General features: G+C 31.2%; 1 protein-coding gene across 1 annotated transcript in view; it reads right to left on the minus strand.

The window, feature by feature from the left end:
- Positions 1 to 211: 211 nt before the first annotated feature.
- cpx (synaptic transmission protein complexin) overlaps positions 212 to 23828 on the minus strand; it is a 71213-nt gene continuing 47596 nt past the window's right edge. The window contains exon 5 of the mRNA XM_070637748.1: positions 212 to 22441. Within this exon, the coding sequence (XP_070493849.1) occupies positions 22368 to 22441 (74 nt within the window). The 3' untranslated portion in view covers positions 212 to 22367. The remainder of the gene's footprint in view (positions 22442 to 23828) is intronic.

The raw sequence follows: 23828 nt of genomic DNA on the forward strand, positions 1-23828 counted from the left end.
CATAAAAAATTGTGAATGCTGGCTGGAGATAACGAAGAAGAAGAAGAAGAAGTTGGAATTAGAAGACTCTGCGTGTTGTATGATAGGAAGGAATAAGAGTGTGAGGAAGTTGGTAGATTAGCATGGTGATAAGGATAAAGACAATATTATGATTGAAAGAACAAACATTAAAACAGCAAAAGAAAATAAAAAGAAAAACTTCAACAAAAACTTCTTACCATCATCATCATGATCATCTTTATTAATGTTTTTCTTTTTCATTTTTTTTTTCATCTCATTTCATTTATGTTTATATACTTTTTTCTGTTTTTATTTCACAAGTTAAGGATGTTGTTACATAATTATTGTTTCATTATCATTTTTTTTTTCTTACTTTATTTTATTAGATTCCCATTTTTTTTAACATGATTTTTTTATATTATTGGATTTACTTTTCTTTTGAATATATAATGATGCCTTCAATTTTTTCATTAAGGGAGAGATTAAATATAGAGAAAAACGACATTTAGTACAATAATTTTTTTTTCATATATGATTTTTAAATACTTCTTCCTATTTAAACTTCATACCATATTCACAATACTCCTGCTTCCTCCGCTCGTACCATATCAACTTAAATTTTTTCTGATTATTATTGCCTTAATGGACATGTCTAGACGAATGTCTTGAAATATTTTTTATTGTTATAACAGCTTGAGTGACATGGCTTTAGTGTGGGCATTTATATGCTGAAAATCATGAATCGGTACAAATTTTTCCCATTAAGGAAAAATGTCCCTGTAGTCTTTTATCTAGGCTTAAAATTTATTGACATTTCAAAAAATATCAGAAGTCAACTAGCCACTATCGAAGTTTGACAGAAGTAATGGTCACTTGATAATTTCCTTGACATGTAATGCTCTATTCCAGTGGTGGACAACCTTTTTTATGTCACGGCACACTTTGGTGGTATGTCATTATTCATGGCATTTCCATACTAATGTGCCATGTCACACAGGTTGTCCACCACTGTTCTATTCGATAAAATCCAATAGGCAACAAAGAAAAATAATTGTCATGTGTCGATTGTCACTCAAGGGACAATTGTCCAAGACAGTCCGATAAAATTTTCTTTTACTATCTTAATAATTAATAATAAAGGTTATTGAAGTTTTTCGTTATGTATAGATAGAATGATAGAGTGACAGACAGAAAGATAGATATTGAGATAAATAGATTAGGTTGTTAGGGTAGGTATGTATATGGTGAAGATATGAGAAGGAAGTGGTGCAAAAATGTATGTTGCTCAAACTTGTAACATCTAATGTGGATAGCTATAAGCAATAAATGACATTTAATCTCCATCATTGAAAGAGCTATGAGTAAAGATTTTAATGCCATCCCAACTTAATGCTTCCATTAATTAGACGGTCATTTAAGTTACTAAGTGTTGATCGTTGTTTAAATTAAATTTTCTCTTCCAGTGTTCTTGAGGATATGGCAGTGGTGGGCAACCTTTTTTGTACCACGGCACATGTTGGTGTACCGCGGCACACAGGTAGTCCACCACTGGTTTATATCTTGGAATCTCTAATTTTCATGTCTTTTACTTCCTCTACTTGTTACTTTCTTATTTATGAGAATTATGAGAGATTGAAAGCCATTTAAAATTTAATATAATTAATATAGCATCAAGTATATAATAGCGACTAAATGTAAATAGAGGAGATTAAAATAGCATTTTTCATCATCTTTTTTCATTAATTCTAATCACTTTAAATCTCATCTAAACTTAAAAAGCACTTCAATATCAATAATATGAATTGACATTGACCAAAAATGTAAAATTCCCTAATCTCTGTTGCATTTGTCTTTATTTCATCTTTTAAATATGCTTAAATTTCTCTAAATTTTTTGTTCATCTTTGATGATATTTTTTTTTGTTGGCAATTTCAACAAGTTCAATGAATTTCATATCACAATTCAGAATTTTGTGAATAATTTTCGTCATGGATACAAAAAATTCATATCAAATCCTTTTTCAATTATGCTCATAGTTCCTGCCCTTAAAAATGTAAAATTCAAAAGCTCTGAAAAAAATTTCATTTTGTTCGAATTAAGTTCAATTATTATATATGCCAGAAGAATGGAACTGACATCTACAAATGAAATGTGCTTCCATGAGCACAGTTAGTATTTCGATTCCATGTCACATTTCAATTTCACCTTTGGCTTTCATTGTTCTCTGATTTATTATTCCCTAACTGAACCTTTGATCTTTTCCAGATTCTTTTGTTCATTATTTCACATTTTTTAAGGTCAGGAATTCAATTGGACTTTCTTTTTTTCAATAATCAGAATAACAATATCACAATTTTGTATTATCGAAATTAAACTTTATGTCATATGAACTTCATTGAACTTATTGAACATTTAATATATGTTTTTTTTTTTTCATTTCCATGCCACAACATACATAATAAATATGGAAAAAAAGAAAAGCAATATAAATTTTATACTGTATACATATAGACTTTTGTGGTGTATCATGTCATCATTGTTATTACTTTCCATTCATCATATAAAATACAGAAATATAAAATAATGAAAAAAAAGGGAAGGGAAATAGAACTAGACAGAAAATTAAAGTATATACTTAACATTTTAGATTGATAGATAGAGGAAATGCTTGAAGTATTTTGAGACAGGGCTGAATGAATTCCGAACAGCACATAGTGTTCGACAGGGCACTGCTCTCTCTAACAGACAATGAGCATACTCACTTAAATGGGCATGCTCCTTGTGAGTTCGGGTCTGTCACCGCATTGACGGAAAGACATGAGGTTACCCTGACGGCACCGTAATGGTAGAAATTTGTGCTGCTCGGGCTTGAAACTTTTATCCATGATTTTCCTTAAATTTTTGTTTTGTCTCTAGATTGCTTATACATTTTATGTCTATGAAGTGACACATGAATCATATAAATTTCAAATTCTCAAGCCCTGCTCATTTTCAGCGACAGATAAAAGAGGAAAAGTATGGAATAATATAAAACTTGAGTCATTGAGAGACACGATGTTGATTAAAAATAGAAACTATGAATAAACAACACATGAAAAGCTATAAACATTCGGATTTGTATAGTATAGTAAGGTGTTCTTGATAGACACAATGACAATATACATCAAAAAAGAGATATAAAATAAAATTATAGACATATATAGATAGATATACATAATATACATGAAAAAAATAATTGTATCGATTTTCATTCCGCGCTGTTTTGCTGATTGTGACTCATAGATAAGTTAATATAGTTTTCAATCGCCATCATCATTTAGTATTATCACCTACTTTAATGACACAGCTGTTGAAAGTGTCGCGAAAATGATAAACATTCATAGATTATATACTTTTGTCTATAATATTCATTGTTGGCATGAACAGAAATAATTTAAGGCTTCGTCGGGGGTGGAATATTTTTCAGGAATGGAAAGAAAGAAACAGTATGTCAATTTGTTTTCATATTATGTCACACGTAAATGTACCGTAAAAACTCATGTACGTTCATTCATAATGGACTTATGTTTAATTAAAGCATAAAATTTATTATGCTATATTTTACGACATAATACGGAATGGATGTAATAAAACTTATGTGTTATTCTTGTTTTCATTAATTTTTGTTAAGCAAATATTCTAAACAAATCCTGACATGCTTTAAAGCTTTGCTGCTTTCCATTCCTCGATCAATATTCCATCCCTTACTTGTCACATGGGGAAGCCACTTATTTACATATACATACAAAAGCATATATGCTGTAAGTTATCTTCAAAAACTTGATGAATTGTAGTAGCAATGACTATCATCCTTTTTACATTCACATTCATCCATAAATATTCATCTTACCATGTTTGCTCTTATCTCTTTTCCTTATGAACAGAGAGGCCCTTTTTCATTTTTTTTGCTTGTTATTTTTCTCCGTCTCATTGATTGATGATGCAATCGTTCAACAAAAGTAAGAGAAAAGAAATACTTTGTTTTGTGAAAGGAACAAGTTCTTGCTTTCTTTTTTTTTTGTTATTCAAGTGGATTGCGCTTTCTATTGATTGAATTAAATTTGATGAAAATAAATTTGTGGGTGGAAATAGATTTGAGTGCTTTTACATCCAAATGATCTCATATTTCACTTTAACATTGTAACTTGTTCCTTTCAATTAAATTTGCATCTTTTTTTAAATTGAGGATATAAAAAAATTGTAATATTGTGATGTGCATGGATGATGTAAAGTGTTTGTGGTGGATAGAAGTAGGGGAAATTTGAGAGGTGCTGAGTATACATATATAAAGTAGAATTGCTCACATTTCACCTTTTATTTTCGTGACATTTTTACGAGATATATTATCCCTTCCTCACTTCAAACTGCATACGATGACTTGGTAGTTGAGCTCAGCGAGCTAGCAAGTGAAATAAGAAAGTGGAAATTCCAACAACAACAAAAGAAGGAAAATGTGTTATGATGTGATGCTCTTAATGTATATGTCATCGATCATCGCACATTTGTACGATGATATTGTGGATGGAGCGGCTGGCATGAAGATGAATTATTCTTTGTTGCTTGCCATTATCATTATTACTATTAGTAATATTATGATTTCAGTTATTTCATTTATCCACATACTTGATGCGTGATGTTAATGTGCTGAACACATACATAGTGCATTTTTTTAAGAAAACTTTTAAGTATGTGAATAAGTGAATAGGTCAACTCTATGTTCATTTTCTTGCTTGGTGGTATTACGACTGAACAAATTAATAAAATAGCACAAGTAAACTAGCAAACACACAGATATATTTTTTGTTCAACAAACTTGCAAATATTGGAAAGGATAGATATAGATATAGATAGATAGAGATAGATAGCGTAGTAATACACAGTGAAATGTAAAGTGTCAACAGATTTTAAAAATATATTATTAACATATTGTGTGGAAAGCATGTTGGAATTTTTTTTTATCATTAATTTTCCCAATAAAATTTCAATTTTCAATAATTACCGAATAAGCTTTTCCATGTCAACATTAATTATGGAATGTTTGAATAGCATGGTTAAACAGATGAATAATTTTATGCTCATTTAAATGCTTAATATTTATGTCACAGAAGTTTTATGTCGAATTAAAATTAGAATCTGATGGTTTAATGGATTATTTTGGTTATAGCCTTCAATTTTTGGACATAAAACTTCATTTTCAATTTAGTATAGTGGATTTTCAATGCCAGAAAAAGTATAATGCCGAATCCAGAGTGGGTGATTTGAAGCCACGTTGTATGATTTCTGGTTACCTGCTCATATCAGTGAGCTTTTGCGGATTATTCGACTGTATGGCAAAGTGTCATACATGAATTATACATTTTCTGTATCACCCTTACTACTGCACTCCCAATGATACACCATTGCAGGAATCCAATTCCAAAAACAGTCATCAATGGTTGGCAATAGTCCTTTGGTTCCATTTCTGAAGACTCTTTAAATGAGCTTATTCCATTTTATTTAATTAAATCAAATAAAATTATTATATTTCAACACTTTAAGGAAGTTTCATCACAATCTATTCAGGAAATGAGCCACTGCCTCAAAGAAAAAACAAAATTTTGTTAATGAGAAAAGGAAGCAGCAATTTTCAATTAACTCGCTCCATAATCCATCCAATTAGAAATTTTCGAAAATGATTCCCGATCTGTACACATTATTCATGGCATCCAATTGGTTGTCGTATGACTTCCTAGTAACAATTTTCATAAGAATTGTTACTTGGCCATGTGGCCATCATTTGATTGCCATGAATAACATGTGTCGATCGGGATTCCATTAAAATCATCATCAATCTCAGAATTAAATTTGGGTACAATTATCAAAATTCCATCATGCTCCCACACATAAGAACAATGGGAGACACTCTACATTCGTGAATAGATAGCGATAGCAAAAAACACAAAATTCAATTAACACTTTATTCATAACTTTTTTCTTCTTATTATTCTTATCATTATAATCATCATCTCAAGATAGCAAATGTGTGTTGTTACTTTTTATGTTCCTATCTCTTTCCATTTCGACTTTTCCAACTTTTACTTCCATTTTCACCTAACAATTATTCAATGATGTTTGTACAAATCACTACCTTTATACTATCTATAAGCACTGACAAGCACTTTCAAGTATAAAGTTGATCTGATAAAAGTTGTGAAAATGAAGGAAGTAGGAAAAGTTTTTTTTTGTAACAAAAGCTTAATTATAAAGTTTTTGTTGCTCTATTTTTCTGCTATAATTTTTTTTTTCGATTTTTTGTTCTACAATAATTTATGTTTTGGATGTAAGAAGAATAAATTGGATTCAAGTAACATTATTAGGAAGTATTGCGGTATTCATGTTCTAATTTTAGAATTTCGTATTAAGTTTCATATCTATTCTTCTTTACTTATTATAAGAAAAGCAATCATCATATGCTACTTCCACATGTAAGTTCTACTTTTTTTGTTATTGCAATAGAAGGAAAAAAATAGCTAGCGGTGCTGAAGTTACTGAAGGAGAGATTAATATCCTTGATTTATTTTATTCAGATAGCTATTGGTTACATACTTGCCTTAGCAGGCAAAGAGCATGATCTCAAGAATTTATTCATGGCATCCAATTGACTGGCATATGGCATACAAATGGCAATTTTCATGTAAAATGTCAATTGGATGTCATGAGACTGCCATGAAGAACTTGTGCCAATCGGGTAAATGAGCATGCTCTCTGCCTACTAAAGGCTGTTTTTATTATCATCTAAATTAAGCATTTGCCCTTAAAATCTGATGAAAATTCCTCAAGGGTATTAAGTAAGGAAGAAAGATGAAAAACAATTAACAGAAAAGTGTTCAATTAGGAAGAAATACGGAAGGAGACATACATCTATATAGATGATGACGATGCTAATTGGAATGAGAAGGGTGGTGATATGATACAGCGTAATTTAATTAACAGATGAAATTCTCTGTCTCTTATTTCCCCCACCATTTTCAATTACTTCAACTCTATTTTTATGCTTTATTGTAGTCCTCCTTCTTCTAGCAATATCTCTATTAATTATATACATTAAGTTTGTGTTTCTATGTTGTATTTTTTGTTTGTCTCAATAATAATAACTTTTTTCTTAGTATTATTGCTTTCATAGATTTCTTTTACCCTGAAGCTAGAAGAATTAATAGCACTCATTTATTCTTTTAATAGTTATGAAGCACAAAAAGCTCATGAAAGTAGATCTACCTTCTGCGAATAGTTTACTATATTGTCTTTGCGTATGGGAAGTTGCATGTAGTATACAGCATCTAGTAGTCTCCTATGAATACTGATATTACATCCAACTCCATTAAAAACTTATCCTTCGTCCTATGAAGTTGTGACTTCAAATTGTATCAAACTGGAAGCAAAGTGATTGGCATCATTCTGCGTTTTAGGTTAGCAAGCCTGAATTTCCTGCATTTTTGATGTGCATCTCTTCAGATTTCAACTATATGTTAGAGTTTGTCTAATGATTCAGAACTGGAATTTAGGACGAACCTTAGTTCTGGATACTTAAGTGAAACCTTTGATATCCGGGAAAGCTGATACCATTTGACTGCCAATTTGTAAACCTTTATTGCTGTATTTCTCTCGAGCTATGAAACGAACTCGGTAAATTTGTTCATAGCTTAATTTTTTCCTTCTCGGAAATTTTTATAATCCATTCAATGGTATCCTAAAGCACTCAAAACTTTCTTCTCCATTCCATCAGCATCATCATCATCATCAACTGGAAATTCGTGAGTTGATTCTAAAAAAAATTTCTCCATACACTTTTAATTAATATTTCATGTTTTTTTCTAGCCTCCTTTTTCGCTATCAAATTCTATCTTCCTCCTCGTTATTAATTTTTATCTTATTTCTACGTCTCCATCATCTTATGAATATCTTCTTTTATTTGTGTGTGTATTTTTTTCCTTTTTATTAATTATACAAAGATTAACAACTTTTTAATGGGTTTAATTTAGAAATTTAACAACATTTTTTTTTGTCTCATCATTAAAATTCACTTTTTTTGACTTAATAAATTAATTCTTTTAACATATTTCATCATCATCTTATGTCCATCGTGAATATTAATTTTTAAGTCTACCAGATTTTTTGTTTCTGTCTCTTACACACTACGATAAAATTAATTTTTTTTTCACCATCATTTTCGCTACATTCTGCTCAATCTAGAAGTTTTGAGTCTTCTAGGATCTAATGCTGGGAGAGCTAGCATCGGAAGTTCGTTGAACTACCGAGGCACTTTAAGCATTCACTTTGGAAATTATAATTATTATCCCTTACAGGCAAAGAGCAGTCTTAGTCTGAGAGCATGCTCATCTAGTATATGTAAGGTCAGCAAGTCTCTCAAGAGCATGTCTTGTACCTGTTAGGGCTTGTAACACAAAAACGCAATCTATTTACCTACAAAATTAAAGAAATTTATTCATTTAAAATTTCTGACGCTACATATAATCGTTGTTTCCATTCTTGTTATTCAACTTGAACTCACAGATGCTAATTCCATAATTATTTAGTCAAAATATATGACTTGATACCTTAGGGGTTATTTTAATTGTGTACCAATAACATTAATATTATGTTTGTAAGCTTCAAACGTTCAGACATTGTCTAGACATTGTTTTAAGTCTTCTGTGAATTGAAAATCGAGTATGCTTATAGATGAAAATGCTAACTAACCGCCACTCATGGATTTTGAAGCTCTTAACATTTCTAACTCATCAAATATTTTAGAAAAGTTTTATCTCATCTCAACCAGGTGTGGCTTTGCGGGAGCTTACATGAGTGGCATAAGCTAAACGTTCAACATAACATACATTCATGTATGAAAATTCATAAATATGCTAAGTACTTTTAGCGCATCTTAATTATGCGTATTCGTACACACATTTGTTGAGATAAAGCATCCTAACTGAGAAGATTAATTTACATAATTTTATCATAACATGAAACTTTTTTCGCATTTTCTCATTCTCGTTCCAACATTTGCCTTTACCTCAAAATTGAATTATGGCTTTTATTTGACGATGCTGGCATTAAAATTGCGTAATGACTTTACTTTGCTGTTTACCTGTTTACTCAAAATTTATTTTTATCAATTAGTGAAAAGAGATTTTATGTCTGTAACTGTATGATAATTTCCACCCCAGAAGGAATTACAGAGAGATAAATGGAAAAGGAGATTCTAAAAATGATTTATGGATGACATTATGGTTCAGTTATTGCCCATGTTTTATTTCTGAAAGCTCTTAGAAATGAGTTTTTTGGATGTTAAGTTCTTTTTGAGGTCTAAATGCTTAACTTTTGTAATGCTTTAGCGATTCAAACTTCTCAGATTCATATCTGCACATTCTATGCGTCTCTGTGTGCGATAATTGAATCCCACAAATCCTGGTTCAGTGTGATGCAATCCGATCCACTTCATTGATGACATCAAGTGGCTGTGGGGCACGTTTCTGCTTCATCTGATTCGAAAAAGGATCGTATGAATCAACTTCGATCCACAAATATTATTCATGGTACCCAAGTGGCTGCCATATGACCTTTATGTGACAATTTTCATTCGAATTGTCAATCAGGAAATTATGTGCAGATAGTAGAAATTTTAATCAGGTAGCACTTCCACCTTTCTAATGTTAAAGTTTCTCATCATCATGACTCATTGCTGTTCGTTAAACAGTCATTATCTCAATTAACTTTCTTATATTATTTATTTTTTTTTCTCCTTTCCATTTTATCTTCAATCATGAATCTCAATTTTAATTATTTATTTATTATTTCACAAACTGGTGGAATGAAAAAGTTCCTTGCTTTTAATTCAAGACGTGATAAAAATTTTTCCCATTTCTCTCATTTTTTTTTGTATTTCAATTTCAATTTTCATGCTCAAACTTTTTCTTCTTTCAATTCCTTTACATCGCGAAACGAAAAGTTTTATAGACGTTGTGGAAAAAAAGAGAAATGAATTGGAATGGAAGTAAAGAATTACTTTTCTTGTATTTTCTATTAGATATACATTAACTTGATGGAAAATTTTCCGCAGAGTTTAAAGAGATGAAATTTCAGTCGTCAGTTCCTTCTTGCTTGTAGACAAAAGCAAATTTGTTGGATGTAATGCGCTTTTCTTGGAACTGGAAACTTTTGTAATAGATCTAAATCCTATATCTTTTAGCTTTACTAACCCTTTTTGAGAATTTAATTGATTTTGGATGTTTCCCCATCATAATTAAATGTTGGAAGTTATTAGATGCCCTATAATAATTATCAGCAGCAGCAGCACCAAGTCTTGCAATTAATATCATCATATAAGCTACTCTATAGACTTGTGTGTGTGTATAAGAAACTTTTCTCATATATCATGTGACTTTTCAACTATAATTAAAATGTTGTGTAGCGGCATAATGTATGAAAAATTATGTAGCGAGTCATGTTGGAAGTTTCTTTTGTTCCTTAAAGTTTTTTCATTCTCTAATTCATGTGAAGAATGCTATTAGACTAATACAGTGGTGGGCAACCTGAATGCTGCGGTACTGGAATTTTGATCGAGCCTTACCATCAAGGTATGCCGTGATAAAAGTTTGTCCACCACTGGACTAATGGATGGAATGCAGGAAATACAAGTAGAACGCATAAATTATACTGCGTTATTAACATGCAAAGCATAATCCCAATAGCATGTCAAATGTGTTTATAATTTTTATGTTATAGCTTAAATTATAGAGAGTTTTTCACAATGTTCCTATGATTTTCCTATAAAATTGCGCATTTCATGATTCAATTATACATTATTTTCTTCGTACATGCTCATGAGTTTTCAATTACATAGACTCATTAATTTCTGCCACTGTATATTGTTTGGTATAGTAAGTTAAACAAAAGCCTCAATCTACATTATCTTGGTATACATAATTTTAAGCGATATCCTATACAAGTTCTCGTGTCGCGTGCAATAATTTGAATATCATGATTTCTCGTTCCTCTCACAACACAGTAGACAATTTCATTTGCATTTCAATTACAGCTTTAATTAATTGTGTCTTCATGTTGATGTCATTTTAATTGATCGTTTATCTTTATGCTGCTGCCTTCTTTCGATTTTAATTTCAAATTGTTTGTTTCAAATTTCTCGACTTTATTTTCATTGTATGATAAGTATTTGCATTATCTTGAGAATAAATAGAAGAAATATAAATTTCTACAGAAAAAGTCTACCTTTTGGCTCTTCTTTCGGTTCCTCTTTCAATTTTTCAAGGCAAAAATTTCTTTATACCTCTTTTATGGAAATTATTGTATATTACAAAAAGACTTTAAAGATGCAATTGAAAGCGGTAAGGTAGAGCCTAATTCGCTTTTATTGCCATGAAACACCAGAAAGAAGATAAAACTTTTCAACAGAGGCTAAAGATGGCATTAGAATAGAATGTATGAGGAAGGAGTAGAAGATGGTAGATAGAAAGGGAAAATTCTTAAACTTTACGATAATGATGATAATTTTTTGGTTCCATGGATGAACAAGTCGTTGCTTCTTGCCAGAAGAATGGAAAGGTGGAAAAGTTTTAAACAACAGAATTTGTCTTACAAAGTCGTAATCGCTAGATCAAGAAGGAAACGAGTTGGGGAGTTGTCGATTCTTATGATAATCGTGAATGTTATAATCGTTGAATCAGGAAGTCTGGAGCGTAGTCAGAAGACGAACTTTTGGCCTGTAACTAGAACGGCGAAATGGAAAAAGAGCTTTGGATATTAGACATGACCTGGGACATTGAACCTAGGAACTATGACACGTAAGATTCTACCATTTAGGCAACTGATGCCATTTAACTGCAGGGGAAACCCTAACAATGTATATAGTGATCATATGCTAAGAAATTAAACATTTAGCATTTTACAAATGAAGCATGAATACGTAAATCCCGTAAATTCGCATATATTCACGTTTGCCTCGGCAAAGAAGCAAACTTCCTCGTCGTACAAATTCCTCTGCATCAGGCATTAGATGAATGAGACAGTAAGAATCTCATAATTTTAATGAAGAATCTAAATGAAGCGTAAAATTACGAAAAGGAAGAAGAATTTGCATTTTACAGTAAGAAATGAGATGTAAAAGGCAAAAATCCATCCTTAATCTTTTACCATTGATGTCGTGTATGCTTGAAGGCAAATCAATTTTTCATTCATCATTTTGAACTTTTGCATGTGGAAAAATATCATCAACTGTATATATATAGACTTGCATTCCATCATCGCTCTTCGACTTCTAACTGAGGGAAAAATTCCTTTCATTATTGAATGGAGCTTGAAAGATTCATGCTTATCGATTGAATAGATAAAAAAATTTCCTCCGACATATTGTAGGAATTTTTCATGCTTCTTCAGAGTTTTGAATAGGAGGGGATTTTTCAAACATCAACATAAATATGCAAATATGATAGAAGCGATGAACAAATTGATTTTTTTCATCTTTTCTGTTCCTACTTCCGACTTTTTAAATTGAAAAGATGCATTTCTGAAATCTCGAAAAGGCAGGCATTACAGCATATCCATAGTTTTATAAAGAATTTCTTTTGTTCTGGTAAAACTGGCTATTAGATTGATGGTCATAGCTCAGATGCAGCCAAATTGAATTTGTTGTTTGTTCCTACATAGATGTATGAGCAAGCATCTTCATTTCATTATATGATTGAATTTTATTTGAGTTTTAGATTGACCGAAAGATAATTTTCTATGCCTTATGAATCTAAAACTTATCTGTGCCTTTACACATTTAGATTTTTTCATCCAATATCGCATGAATAATATTCATGATAGCTTTTTGAGATAAATTTATTATTCATGTTACGATTTTGAATGATTTGATGTAATGCTCCCTTGATAGAATATTCAATTTTGTGGATCTCATTGTTACTCAAACCAGATATTTGGCATTTTTTATTTTTTCATCCTCAAAAAATATTCATCCAAGCATTATAAATTGACCAAATTTGGAATTTATTTATCGTAAGCATTTTCCCGATCGGCACATGGCAGTCAGATGGTGACCACATCGAACTAAATGGTGACTATGTAGTATTCAGATGACGGCCATCTGGTATCAAGATACGGCCACGTGACATTCAAGTGGACTTAAAAATTGCCAACTCGACTCCATATAGCAGACACTTGACTTGTGCCAATCGGGCATCAAATCAAAAATTCTGTCAGAAATCGACAGACGAGAAGGTTGCCATAAAATGTTCCTTCCTTTATGCATTTTCCAAAGCTTTCAAAATTTACTAGAAAATTTTCTTCGTCTCCTATTGCTCCAAAAGTGATGATTTGAAATCAATTTGTACTACTATTTTGAAGCCCTCACGTATAGCAATAAACATTTTTCATTTTATAGCTTTTCATGGTGCAATTTTTTCAATCAACTATGTTGAAATTGAAAATGACAGAGGGAATGTTCTGTTCCTTTTTTTGAGTCAAGATGTTGGGACTTTTGAAAGCATCACTACGAGTGCTGAAACGTTTACTCAAAATCGTGCTGATTGTGTGCTTCTATTGTTCACAAGAAATTGTTATGATGTTACTGCTAAAAATTTCCTTGAGTATTTGATATGAAGCCATGACATATTTTGAAACAGATTCTCAATGTTCAGTCCAGAAAGAATGCTTTATCTAAACTGCTGAGAGTGTCGATAATGGGAAAAGCAGTCCTTAGCAAATCCTTTGAATTTATTTATATTCACATTGAGTAATGATTCCCAAAATAAGGGATAGAATATTTAAAATTTTCATCCTGATGCCTACATTATGTTCGGCATTATTTTTCGTTCCATTCCCTCCCACAGCGTATGGTGTTTGTAACATGCTCACAAAAGATTGAAACATCTGCGTAACTTCAAGGCTTACAGCGTAACATGGTGCCACTGCCGTTTACATTTTTTCCCCGATATAATCATCATCAGTTTTTATAGCATGATATCGGAAATATCTTGTTGGTGTAGTAAAGCCAATAATCCACCAACCCATAGAATGATAGGAAAAAAATTTATTTTCCCCGAAACACATCATCATTTGGCGATGAAATAGAAATGAATTTTACTTCTCTTGGGTGTCTATATCTCTATTCTATTCCAAATGATGTAAGAAGATGTGCAAAGTTTGAGGTTCAATAAAGTTTAGAGTTAACGCGCATTCAATAATCAATAATAGATAGAAATGATGAGGAACATCCAGTGTAGCATGTTAAGTCTATAAGACAGAAAACAATCAAAAGAGAATCTTTTGGAAATTCACAAGCACAACAAAGATATACCATAAAAAATACATTAAACATACGTTAGGCATAAGCCAAACTTTTCCATACGCATGTTCTGCTACTTTTCTGTTATGGTTTCATTGCTATTGCATTCCAATTTTCTTTGTTTCCTTCTGTGCTGTATGCCATAATATAAGAATTGAGGAAAAACATTTCAAATTGAGAAATTTTCTCTTTGTTTTTATTGAAAAAGTTTTTCGTATTTTCTTTTATTTTTGTATTTCTTAAGTTTCTTATTCTTTGTTCCTGCACACATGCTCTCGCCATCTCATCTCATCAATTTTTTTTTCTTTCTTTCCTTCATTGATGTTATTGCTTTACTTCTTTTTATCGTTTATTGAGCTTTAAACAATTCCTCTTTTGTAATGATTTTAGTTTGGAAATTCCTCACATTTTCGGAATCAATTGTTGTTAGTATCGGGGAGTGTATTCAGGAGGATGATCCCCTTTTAGGGTTCAAAGCTAACACACCCCCACTCCCACTCCTGCTGCTTCAATTTTTAATTGGAAAAACGGGCTTTTCGTGACAAAATCTGACTCCCTCTATACTACGTGGTATTCTTTCTGTTCCTGACTACATCCCAGTAAGTATCTATGTCTTGTTAAAAGTAATGCCTTGTGCCTAGAGCATTAATGCTTCGTCAAAGGAATTTTTTCTGCTTTTCTTCTATATTTTTTATTGAATTCTGTTAAGCAAAATGGAAAGTTTATTGCCAAGTCGGAGCTTCCAAACACACTTCAATAATATGAAAAAATATCTTTGTTCATGCCATTTTGTGCTTACATTTCTTTAGTATGATATTTTTAGGAGAAAGAAAAAGACACAAAAATATACTTATTTTCATCGACGTGAGATCGTCGAATGTTGTTTATCTCATCATTTCTTAGGGGGAAGCTCCATTTTGAAAATGTATCACAAACAGTCGTATGTGAGGCTTATATTGATGTATTGACTTTAAAATTTAAACGTTTTCATGCAGAAAATTACGACATTGGTGAATAATTGATTGATTCCTTTTACTTTCGTTTTGGGAAAAAATTGGGGCTGCATAAGCTATACGTGATGTTGAATTTTAAATTTCCTTGAGATTTATTTTGAGGGTTGGAAAGAGCAGCATAACACTTATTTTGAGATTATATTGAAATTTCTTGTCAGACTTCTTTCAAAAGTTTCAAATAATTACTGCATAGCAATCCATCAACCGTGAAAATTTACCACTTGTGAAAAGTTGTAGAAGTGCTGTAAAGGAAGAAGTGAATTGCATTCATTTAAATATTTCGCTCTAATTGCGGTGTAATTGAAGTTCTCGTTCATACTTGACATACTCTTGACTTAAATCAGAATATTCCGTCATTCAGAAAATTCGAGTAGATAGAGAGCTGCTGAAAAAGAAAATGTAAAAATTGCAGCATCAAAGAGAACTTTTTTGTGTATAGTTGCCACTGCAGTACTCAGGTCAATGCAAAAGCGACTGAGTTATTGTCGTGCTAATTGCTGTTCATTTTAATTGTAAATTACACTTTTAATTCATTATGTATGCGAAAAATGTAGGAACATGTTGGATTGCGCAATATATCATGACTTGAATTTATATCCTTTTATATAAAGGAAGAAGCTTTTTAAAAATTGACACATGGATGTCATGTGACCACCACCTGGCTACCATGAAAAGCCAGTGCCGATCGAGAATCATGTCCTTGTTTGCAGTTATAACAAACATTCTAGATAACTGTTTACTTGCTACTCCAATGACTTTGTTATGATTTTGTAGTCTGATCTAATTTCTTGAAACGCTTCAAGCTTAATTGAAGCTTTTAAGCCTTCAGCTCTAATTCAATTCACCAAAATCAATTCATTCGATTAAAAATGTTCAATGGCTTTTACGGTCCTCTCATATTTTGGGATGTTACACATGTTTGACATAGGTATACGAATTAATCAATCATGAATTTTATCAATTCTACTAACTTCTTCCATTTTATATTTTTTCCCATAGAAATCAGTTGATGTTTTCTATATTTAATATTGTAGGATGACTGAAGGTCGTGTCCATCACGCTACAACTACTTATGGGATTTAAGTGTGCTCAAAGCATTCTCATTCAGCTTATAAATTTGAAATCACATCGACATTGCATCAAAGTAGATAATAATCATCAATTGAAATAACAATGGACAATATCCTGAAGGAAAACAGAATGGAAATGAATTGATAAATGGCATTAACACTCGTGCAATGCTTGAGATATGAAGATAAATGTGTAATGGAAGGACAATAAATTTCATTAGATTTATAATCCTAGCATGAGTATTTAATGAAAGTTAATTAGAGGTAAAATTAAACAGATTAGAAGGGGAAGTAGTAAAGGCACGTCGTAATTATACTACAAAAGCTAACAGCCTTTCTTTTGTGTTTTAGTTTGATCAACTGTAATCAAACGTAAATAAACAGTTGAGTATTTATAGTCACAACATAAAGGAAGAATGAGAGAAAGAAGAAGTGGAAAATTCCTCAAAGGCACAAATAAACAGAAAAAAGTTTTCTTTCTGCTTTCAATAAGTGAATGGATGATTATTGCCAGAAAGCTATACAGCCACTGATGTAATATTAATGCTATTTTTGTTATTATTTCACTTCTCTTACCGAGGATATTCTCAATTTCGATTTATATTCCGATAATGCGGAAACTGAATGATTGAGTCAGAGTAAGGAAAGTAAGAAGGAATGTATAGCCTGCAGTAATGTTACAATAAACAATTGTACATAAACAGCAAAGTACATAGCAATGAAATATCGATAAGAAATGACTGAAAGTTGATTCGCTTCCTTTTTTCTTAAGGTAAATAATAAACGTCAATATTTGTATCTCAAAATGTCTCCCCCTTTTTATATGATAGCGGTCTGAAAAATTCGTCAACAACTTGTTCAAGATTAAAGGATCTGACCCATGTAACCAAAAGGAAGAATTGTGTATTACATAAGAATCTTCCATGGATAATACTTTTGTACATTCCATGTACGTTCCTTGTCGTTAGGAAAAGGAAGATAATAGGGAAGATGCAATATGACATCAATGTAGAACATAAAGGGAAAACCAATGTAATACAAAAGTATTACATTGATGGACAATAAAATGCATATAAATATTCACATGTTTTCTTTGTATTTTTTCCATGAATATTTATGTATTTTTATTGTTAAAGTATTAGTGTGCACTTAATTATAGTACACTAACACCATGAAAAAATGACAAAAGATGCTTAATTTAATTAAGCTGCAGACTGTTAAGTCTCGAACACATTCTTAAATATTTATAAGTTCCATATACATTTGGGTCGGACTTATAAAAGTGATTTCTGTTTGCTCTTGTGAAGTATATAGAATTCAAAATTTAGAACAAAATTTATTTTTCTTGCCAAAAAAATTTTTCTATGGTGAAAAACTGAGATTCGAACTTTCGCGAGTTGCGGTAGTCCATCAATGGAATACTTTTAGAACATAAAAGGACAACAAAAAAAATTTGATATATAAATAGATAGTACATATTATTTTCCTTTAATGTCGAAGGAAAATATATGGAATATTTTGGTTACATGGGGATTAAGAATCCCTAAAAGCTCACGATTGCTCAATTTATTTTTATCTACTGTGATTCTCCTCAAGGGGACATCTTCAAAAAAATAAAAGATCATGATTCTTGCAAATAATTTTAAAATCATTGCAATTAAACCTTTTCCCTTGCCTTCTTTTAAGCTGCTGCTGCTCTCTCGGTCGTGCAAGAGTTGTTGAATATTTGCTAAATTTATTTATCCATCGAAAATAATTTGCTCATGCTTTTAGACTTAATTGGATCATCATTGTGTTTGAAAGGGGATTAAATGTCAGAATGTCAGTGAATTGATGTAGAAACAAGGACAATTTGAGATTGAGAGAAGATTTGCTATTAAATTTTCTTCTATTTGATGAAATTCATAAATCAAATCAAGCACAATATGAGGCTTAAATGGGAAAGCCATGAGAGATTAATCGTTTCTCATTCTCGTCTGATTCCTATCTATATAGAAGAAATATCTAGCATTTTTCATGTTTTGCCTTTTATTCTTTGGCAGTAGCTGACAATCTGTGTGCCGCGGTACATTAGTGAAATGCCATGAACCGTCTGCTGTAAGCAGTTTCAGTTGAGGCTCACCACCAAGATATGCTGCACAAATACAAGGTTGTTCAGCACTGTTCTATGCCATTAAGAGCAGAATAGAAGAAAAAATGTTGGAAATTTTATTGGATTAAAGTTTTTACTTGAAAGACAATTTCCATCCTCACAAAAAAGGAGGAAATATGAAAAGTTTTGAGATTCCGGAGAATTTGTGAATTTTAATCTTGAGCTTTGCACATGAAATCTTATTTCCCTTATAGCATGATATGAAAGTGGAAAAGTTATTAAATAAAGCACATTTTGAGATAAGCTTGATGCCTCAAAGGTATGAATCCATCTCAAAGTTTTGCTCATCAACAAATCAGTCTCCAGCTGCAATTCAATTTATACCTTCTTTGAAAATGGTATCAACGTGTCTCACTTTAATCCACAGATCGGTCTGCAACCCTTCTAGATTTCTATTTCTCTCATTTTAAGTCCTACCACACGTTCGTCTTCAGAATGCTTGTAGTTGGTCATGTCTTTCTTCATAAATTCCAATCTTTCCATCCTCTTTTTGCTATGTCCTCCCATTTATCTCTCTAAAAATCTTTATGATTTTTTTCTTCCTCTTCATCCATTCCCATCTCTATGTCTGTGTATGTGTGTGCCCTAAAATTTTCCCATCTACTCTAATTCTCTCTCATCATCATCTCGTTCCTTCTTTTTTTCGCAATCATCACATTGCTTACATAACTTAGCATAGGCATGGTCATATATATATGTGTATGTACATGTAGAAGCATAAATGTAGGAAAGAGAAAGATGGAGATGGCTCTTAATTTAAAAAATGACTTTTAAACGACCCAAGGATGATGTTGTGGAATTCAAGTGATACTTCGTTAGGATTTTTTACGCTTTCATTGTCATTTTTTTCCCTCCTTTCACTGCCAACATCTGCCTTTTTTCTATTTTTCATCCAAGGACTCTTTTCGAAATCAATTTTTCTCTTATTTGAATTGGATTTTTATTCCTTCCTAACAGTATGAAGTCGTGGAATTTTCATTATTATTGTAAGAGGTCACGAAGAAATTTCCGTATATTTTTTGTCAATATTTTACATCGAAAATTTTCCAACGACGACATCTGGAGATGACAAGAAAACTTTATGTGAGTTCCATAAATAAGGAATAATATTAAAATTTAAAAAAGAGAGAAAGAGTCACTTGGATTTTGTGGGTAGATTGGACAGACTTTTTGGGTTAATCCACTTGAATATAAAATTCAAAAATTGTACGAAAGTGAAGTTCCCTGTTGCGATTTAGGTATTAAATCTAACATTCATACTATTTATGATATCTACATTCACAGCATAGCATATTGTATATCAAGATTCAGGTTATTAAAGCCATTAGAGAAATATATTATCATTCACGGCTACTTCCTAAAAAATTCTCTATGGAACTGAGAAAATGTGAGATTATTTATTGATTTACCTCGCCTTTCATTCCTCTCACTTTCTACCTATAGAGAAACAGAAACATTTGTGTGTTCATACTTTTACCATAAATTGAATTTTTCCGTGCTCAACACATTGCTGCTTTTTGGAAAGACTTTAATTTGAGCACAATTTTCATCGAAATTTATGAGAGACGATGAGGAAAAGTTTTTATCGTATACGCTACATACGTGTTTGTAGAATTGCAAGTCAGTACTAACAAGCGATTGAGTTTTAAGCACTCTTAAGTATGAGAAATTTATTTGTAATAAAGTCATAGATGAGCTGAAAACTATTAAACTTTTTCCATTTCCAATAAAATCTTCTCCCGAGCACGAAAGGAGCCCATATGGCTTCATTTGTGTAGCTCGGTCTATGCCACTTTTTCTGGTTGAATCAAAGGCAATGCTTTATGCGAGAAACCTAATTGATTTTTTCCAAATTAAAAAGTTTTCTATAAAGCAATTAATCAGTTGGTTCCACACAGGCTATGGATAAATTGAATTTTCCACAAATGTGGGACACATTACGCAATTTTAAAGCATGGTCAATATCTGTGGATGTGGATAATTGTATAATTTTAATAGAATTATTGGTCAGCATTTAGTGTGAGTTCAAGTTGAAGGAGCCATAAGCAACATCTGATATTCTATTTTGTCCACTTTAATAATAAATCTTATTGCGTTTGTTCAGTTTTTTCATAAATATTATTTTTTTAAGTCTGATAACAATAAATACTCTTATAATCGTACCTACGAATTAGATTTGCATTTTTTTCATTAATTTTTTTAATAACCGCGATCATCTAATATTTTTTTATAATGAAATTTTCTATATAAAATTCTCAACAGTGGATGAATCATTCATTTTAAGGCTTGTACACAGGCCTATGAATTTATATAGGTATGTCTTATATGTGTGTGTATTTATGTTGATGTACTTACCATGTAGTTCTTATTTGTGTATTTTATCATCTTTTTTTAAGCAGTCGTATTCAATTTTTTTTTAGAGTCTGAGTGATCTGAAAATGTGCAATTGATTGAATGTAAAATTGAGTCAACTTTCTATGATGACCAAAAGTTGAGCACATATAGTATTAAATTCCATCAATTACACAAAAATGTTGCAATCGAATTGATCATTGTATTACCAATGCAATGTAAATTGTCGAATTTATGGCTGATGTATTTGTATGTCATGTCATGTGTGTACGAGTGTTTTTTTTTATATTTTTTTAAGGAATTTCTGCTCTAAACTTTACACTACGTATATTCTCAAAATGATAAAATATTTAAAGAGGATAAAAATTAACAATTTTTTTTTTCTCGCATTTTGATGAGATTAAATGAAGAACCTTAGGCTACTATCGAACCGTACCGACTTCTTCTTATGATATCACGTTGAAATGACATTTTTTCATGCCGCTGGGCAACTCAATTAATTAACTTGTTATGTTTGCATCGTGGATTGTTCCAAAGTTGATAATTTTTTGCACTCACCAAAATGCGGCATGTCATGATTTTGGTGTCCTTTTTTCCATCTGGCGTGTATTTTTTTTTGGGTTTACCAGGCTTTAAAAGACATCATGAAATTCAATGAGTTACGAGATTTCCTCCTTTCCACGGTTAACCATTGATGAGTGTGAGGCTCAGCAAACTTTATCATTATTTAACAATTTTCATCAACGAACTTACTTTTTGAAAGCTTTAAGTTAGAGAAATGTTGAAAATTACTCAACTTAAAACTATTCAAATCTATAGCTTAAGATTGAAATCTTTCAGCGAATTTCAAAAGTTTAAGAAATTTAAAGATTCAAAAATTCGCCCAAGAGTAACATTTGATTTCACCGCAATTTCACTTCCAACGAATATAGTCGATATACCAATCCAACTCTTATGAATTTTCCTACATTTTAGATAATTTTTTGTTATTTTTTTTTTTTTTTTGGTTTTTTTAATTCATTTTATTTAACTTTTTATTCTTGTTAGTTCAACTACAGATGCACTCTTATGAATTAATGTAAATGTAAATTTCCTCAACCAATTATTGGAAAATATAATTTTTTTAATAATATTATTTCTTCTCATGTATGTGTATATAATAATCAACTCTACTCAATCAATTAATTTAATTGCTAATGAATTTTTTTATATATTTTTCATCATATAATTCAATCAACTTTTTTTTTTTTCTTTATTTTTTTATGTGAATTTTTTTGCATATTTTTCATGTGAATTAAACTCATTATCAATCATTTTTTTTTTTGTATTTTTTTAATGAACATTTTTTTTCATCATCATTGTTAAAAACATTATAATATGAATGAATAACAATTAACATATCACTGCATAACACATTTGCTTTCGATTTGTGTTTTTAATTCGTTCACTTGTGATTCTATTGAATTTTTCAATTCTGTAAAATATGAAGAGAGAAAATGGATTTTTTGATTCGTTATGTGTTTGATAAAAATAAAGTGTAAATTAAAATAAGGATTCTTTTAGGGTTCGCCGCTTGTACGCGATATGCGCACATTTTATACAAGTATTTCATACAATACTTGTTTAAAATGCGCGCATAAAATGTACAATGTGCGCATATCGACGAACCCTAATCTTCTTTTAATGATAGTTATATTTGTAAAGTGAGTAAGTTTGGTTAGCTAAGTAGGATAGAGTAGAATAGTTAGTAAGTTAGCAGATCAAGATGAAAATAGAAAGTTTCATTTCTTGAGGACTGTTCATGTAGTACATTTGCAATTTAGGCCCGAGCGACACAAATGTAGAAGGCTCAAACACGGAATTTTGAAGTCTCAAAGGATGCTCAACACTGGTCTATTTTGAGGGTATAGCGAAACCTTTAAAGCTCCATGGCGGAGCCTTCTCGATTTCTGTCGCTTGGAAAGACATCTTGCATAACATCCTAAGCGAACAACCCCTTTGGCAGATGAATGACTGTTTCTCTAATTTCATATCATAAAGCTAGTGACCGCATTAACCACAGATTCGCAACAACAATTACATCTGCTTGTCACAGATATCTAGTTAATTGAAATACTTGGCGAATCTTTGTGGCATCAAGTTTCATAAATATTTTCTCATAACAATGCTTATAACTTCTTGTCACATCTGCTCGAAACGGTCATTCATCCACCAACATTGTGACATTTAGAAATAAAAAAAAACACTTGAAAGAAGAAAATTATAAAGTTAATAAACGAAAGTTCTTGTTCATAACAAATGTAATTGTTTACAGAATAAAGTCAAAGAACTTTCGTCATTAAACAGAAAAAAATTGTTAAAAGTTTGGAACTAAAAATAATATTTTTCATATCCCAATCATGAATTTATCTTTTGCTTTACCATATTTTCAAAATATTTTTCCTCATAAAGTTAGGAAGTTGGTTAAACAAACTCATACAAAGAGAAACAGGGGTTCGTTCACTTATTTCGTAGCACACTTAAGGAGGGAGGGGCGAAGGGGGTATCATAAGAGGTCATGGATCACAATAGATGTATGCGAAGTAGTAGTAAGGAGGAAAGGGGGGAGGAGGGGGTCTCAAAAACTTGATTGGATTACGTGATAAGTGAACAGCCCCAAAATAAAATGAAAAAGTCAAAATATAATATTATTATTATTATGGGATAAACTTAGTCTTATATACTGAAAGAGATGTGCATATATGCACTTTAAGCTTATTATGAGCTCAACAAAATAAAGAAATAATAAAAAACTTTATATGAAAAATTCGAGAATGAAAAGAATGTCATTCATGGTATGTATGTGAATCCTGTTATTATAT

Source organism: Chironomus tepperi, unplaced genomic scaffold (genome assembly GCF_022539635.2).
Source record: "Chironomus tepperi strain 1889 unplaced genomic scaffold, CSIRO-AGI_Ctep_v1 contig_163, whole genome shotgun sequence".
Classification (NCBI taxonomy): Eukaryota; Metazoa; Arthropoda; class Insecta; order Diptera; family Chironomidae; genus Chironomus; species Chironomus tepperi.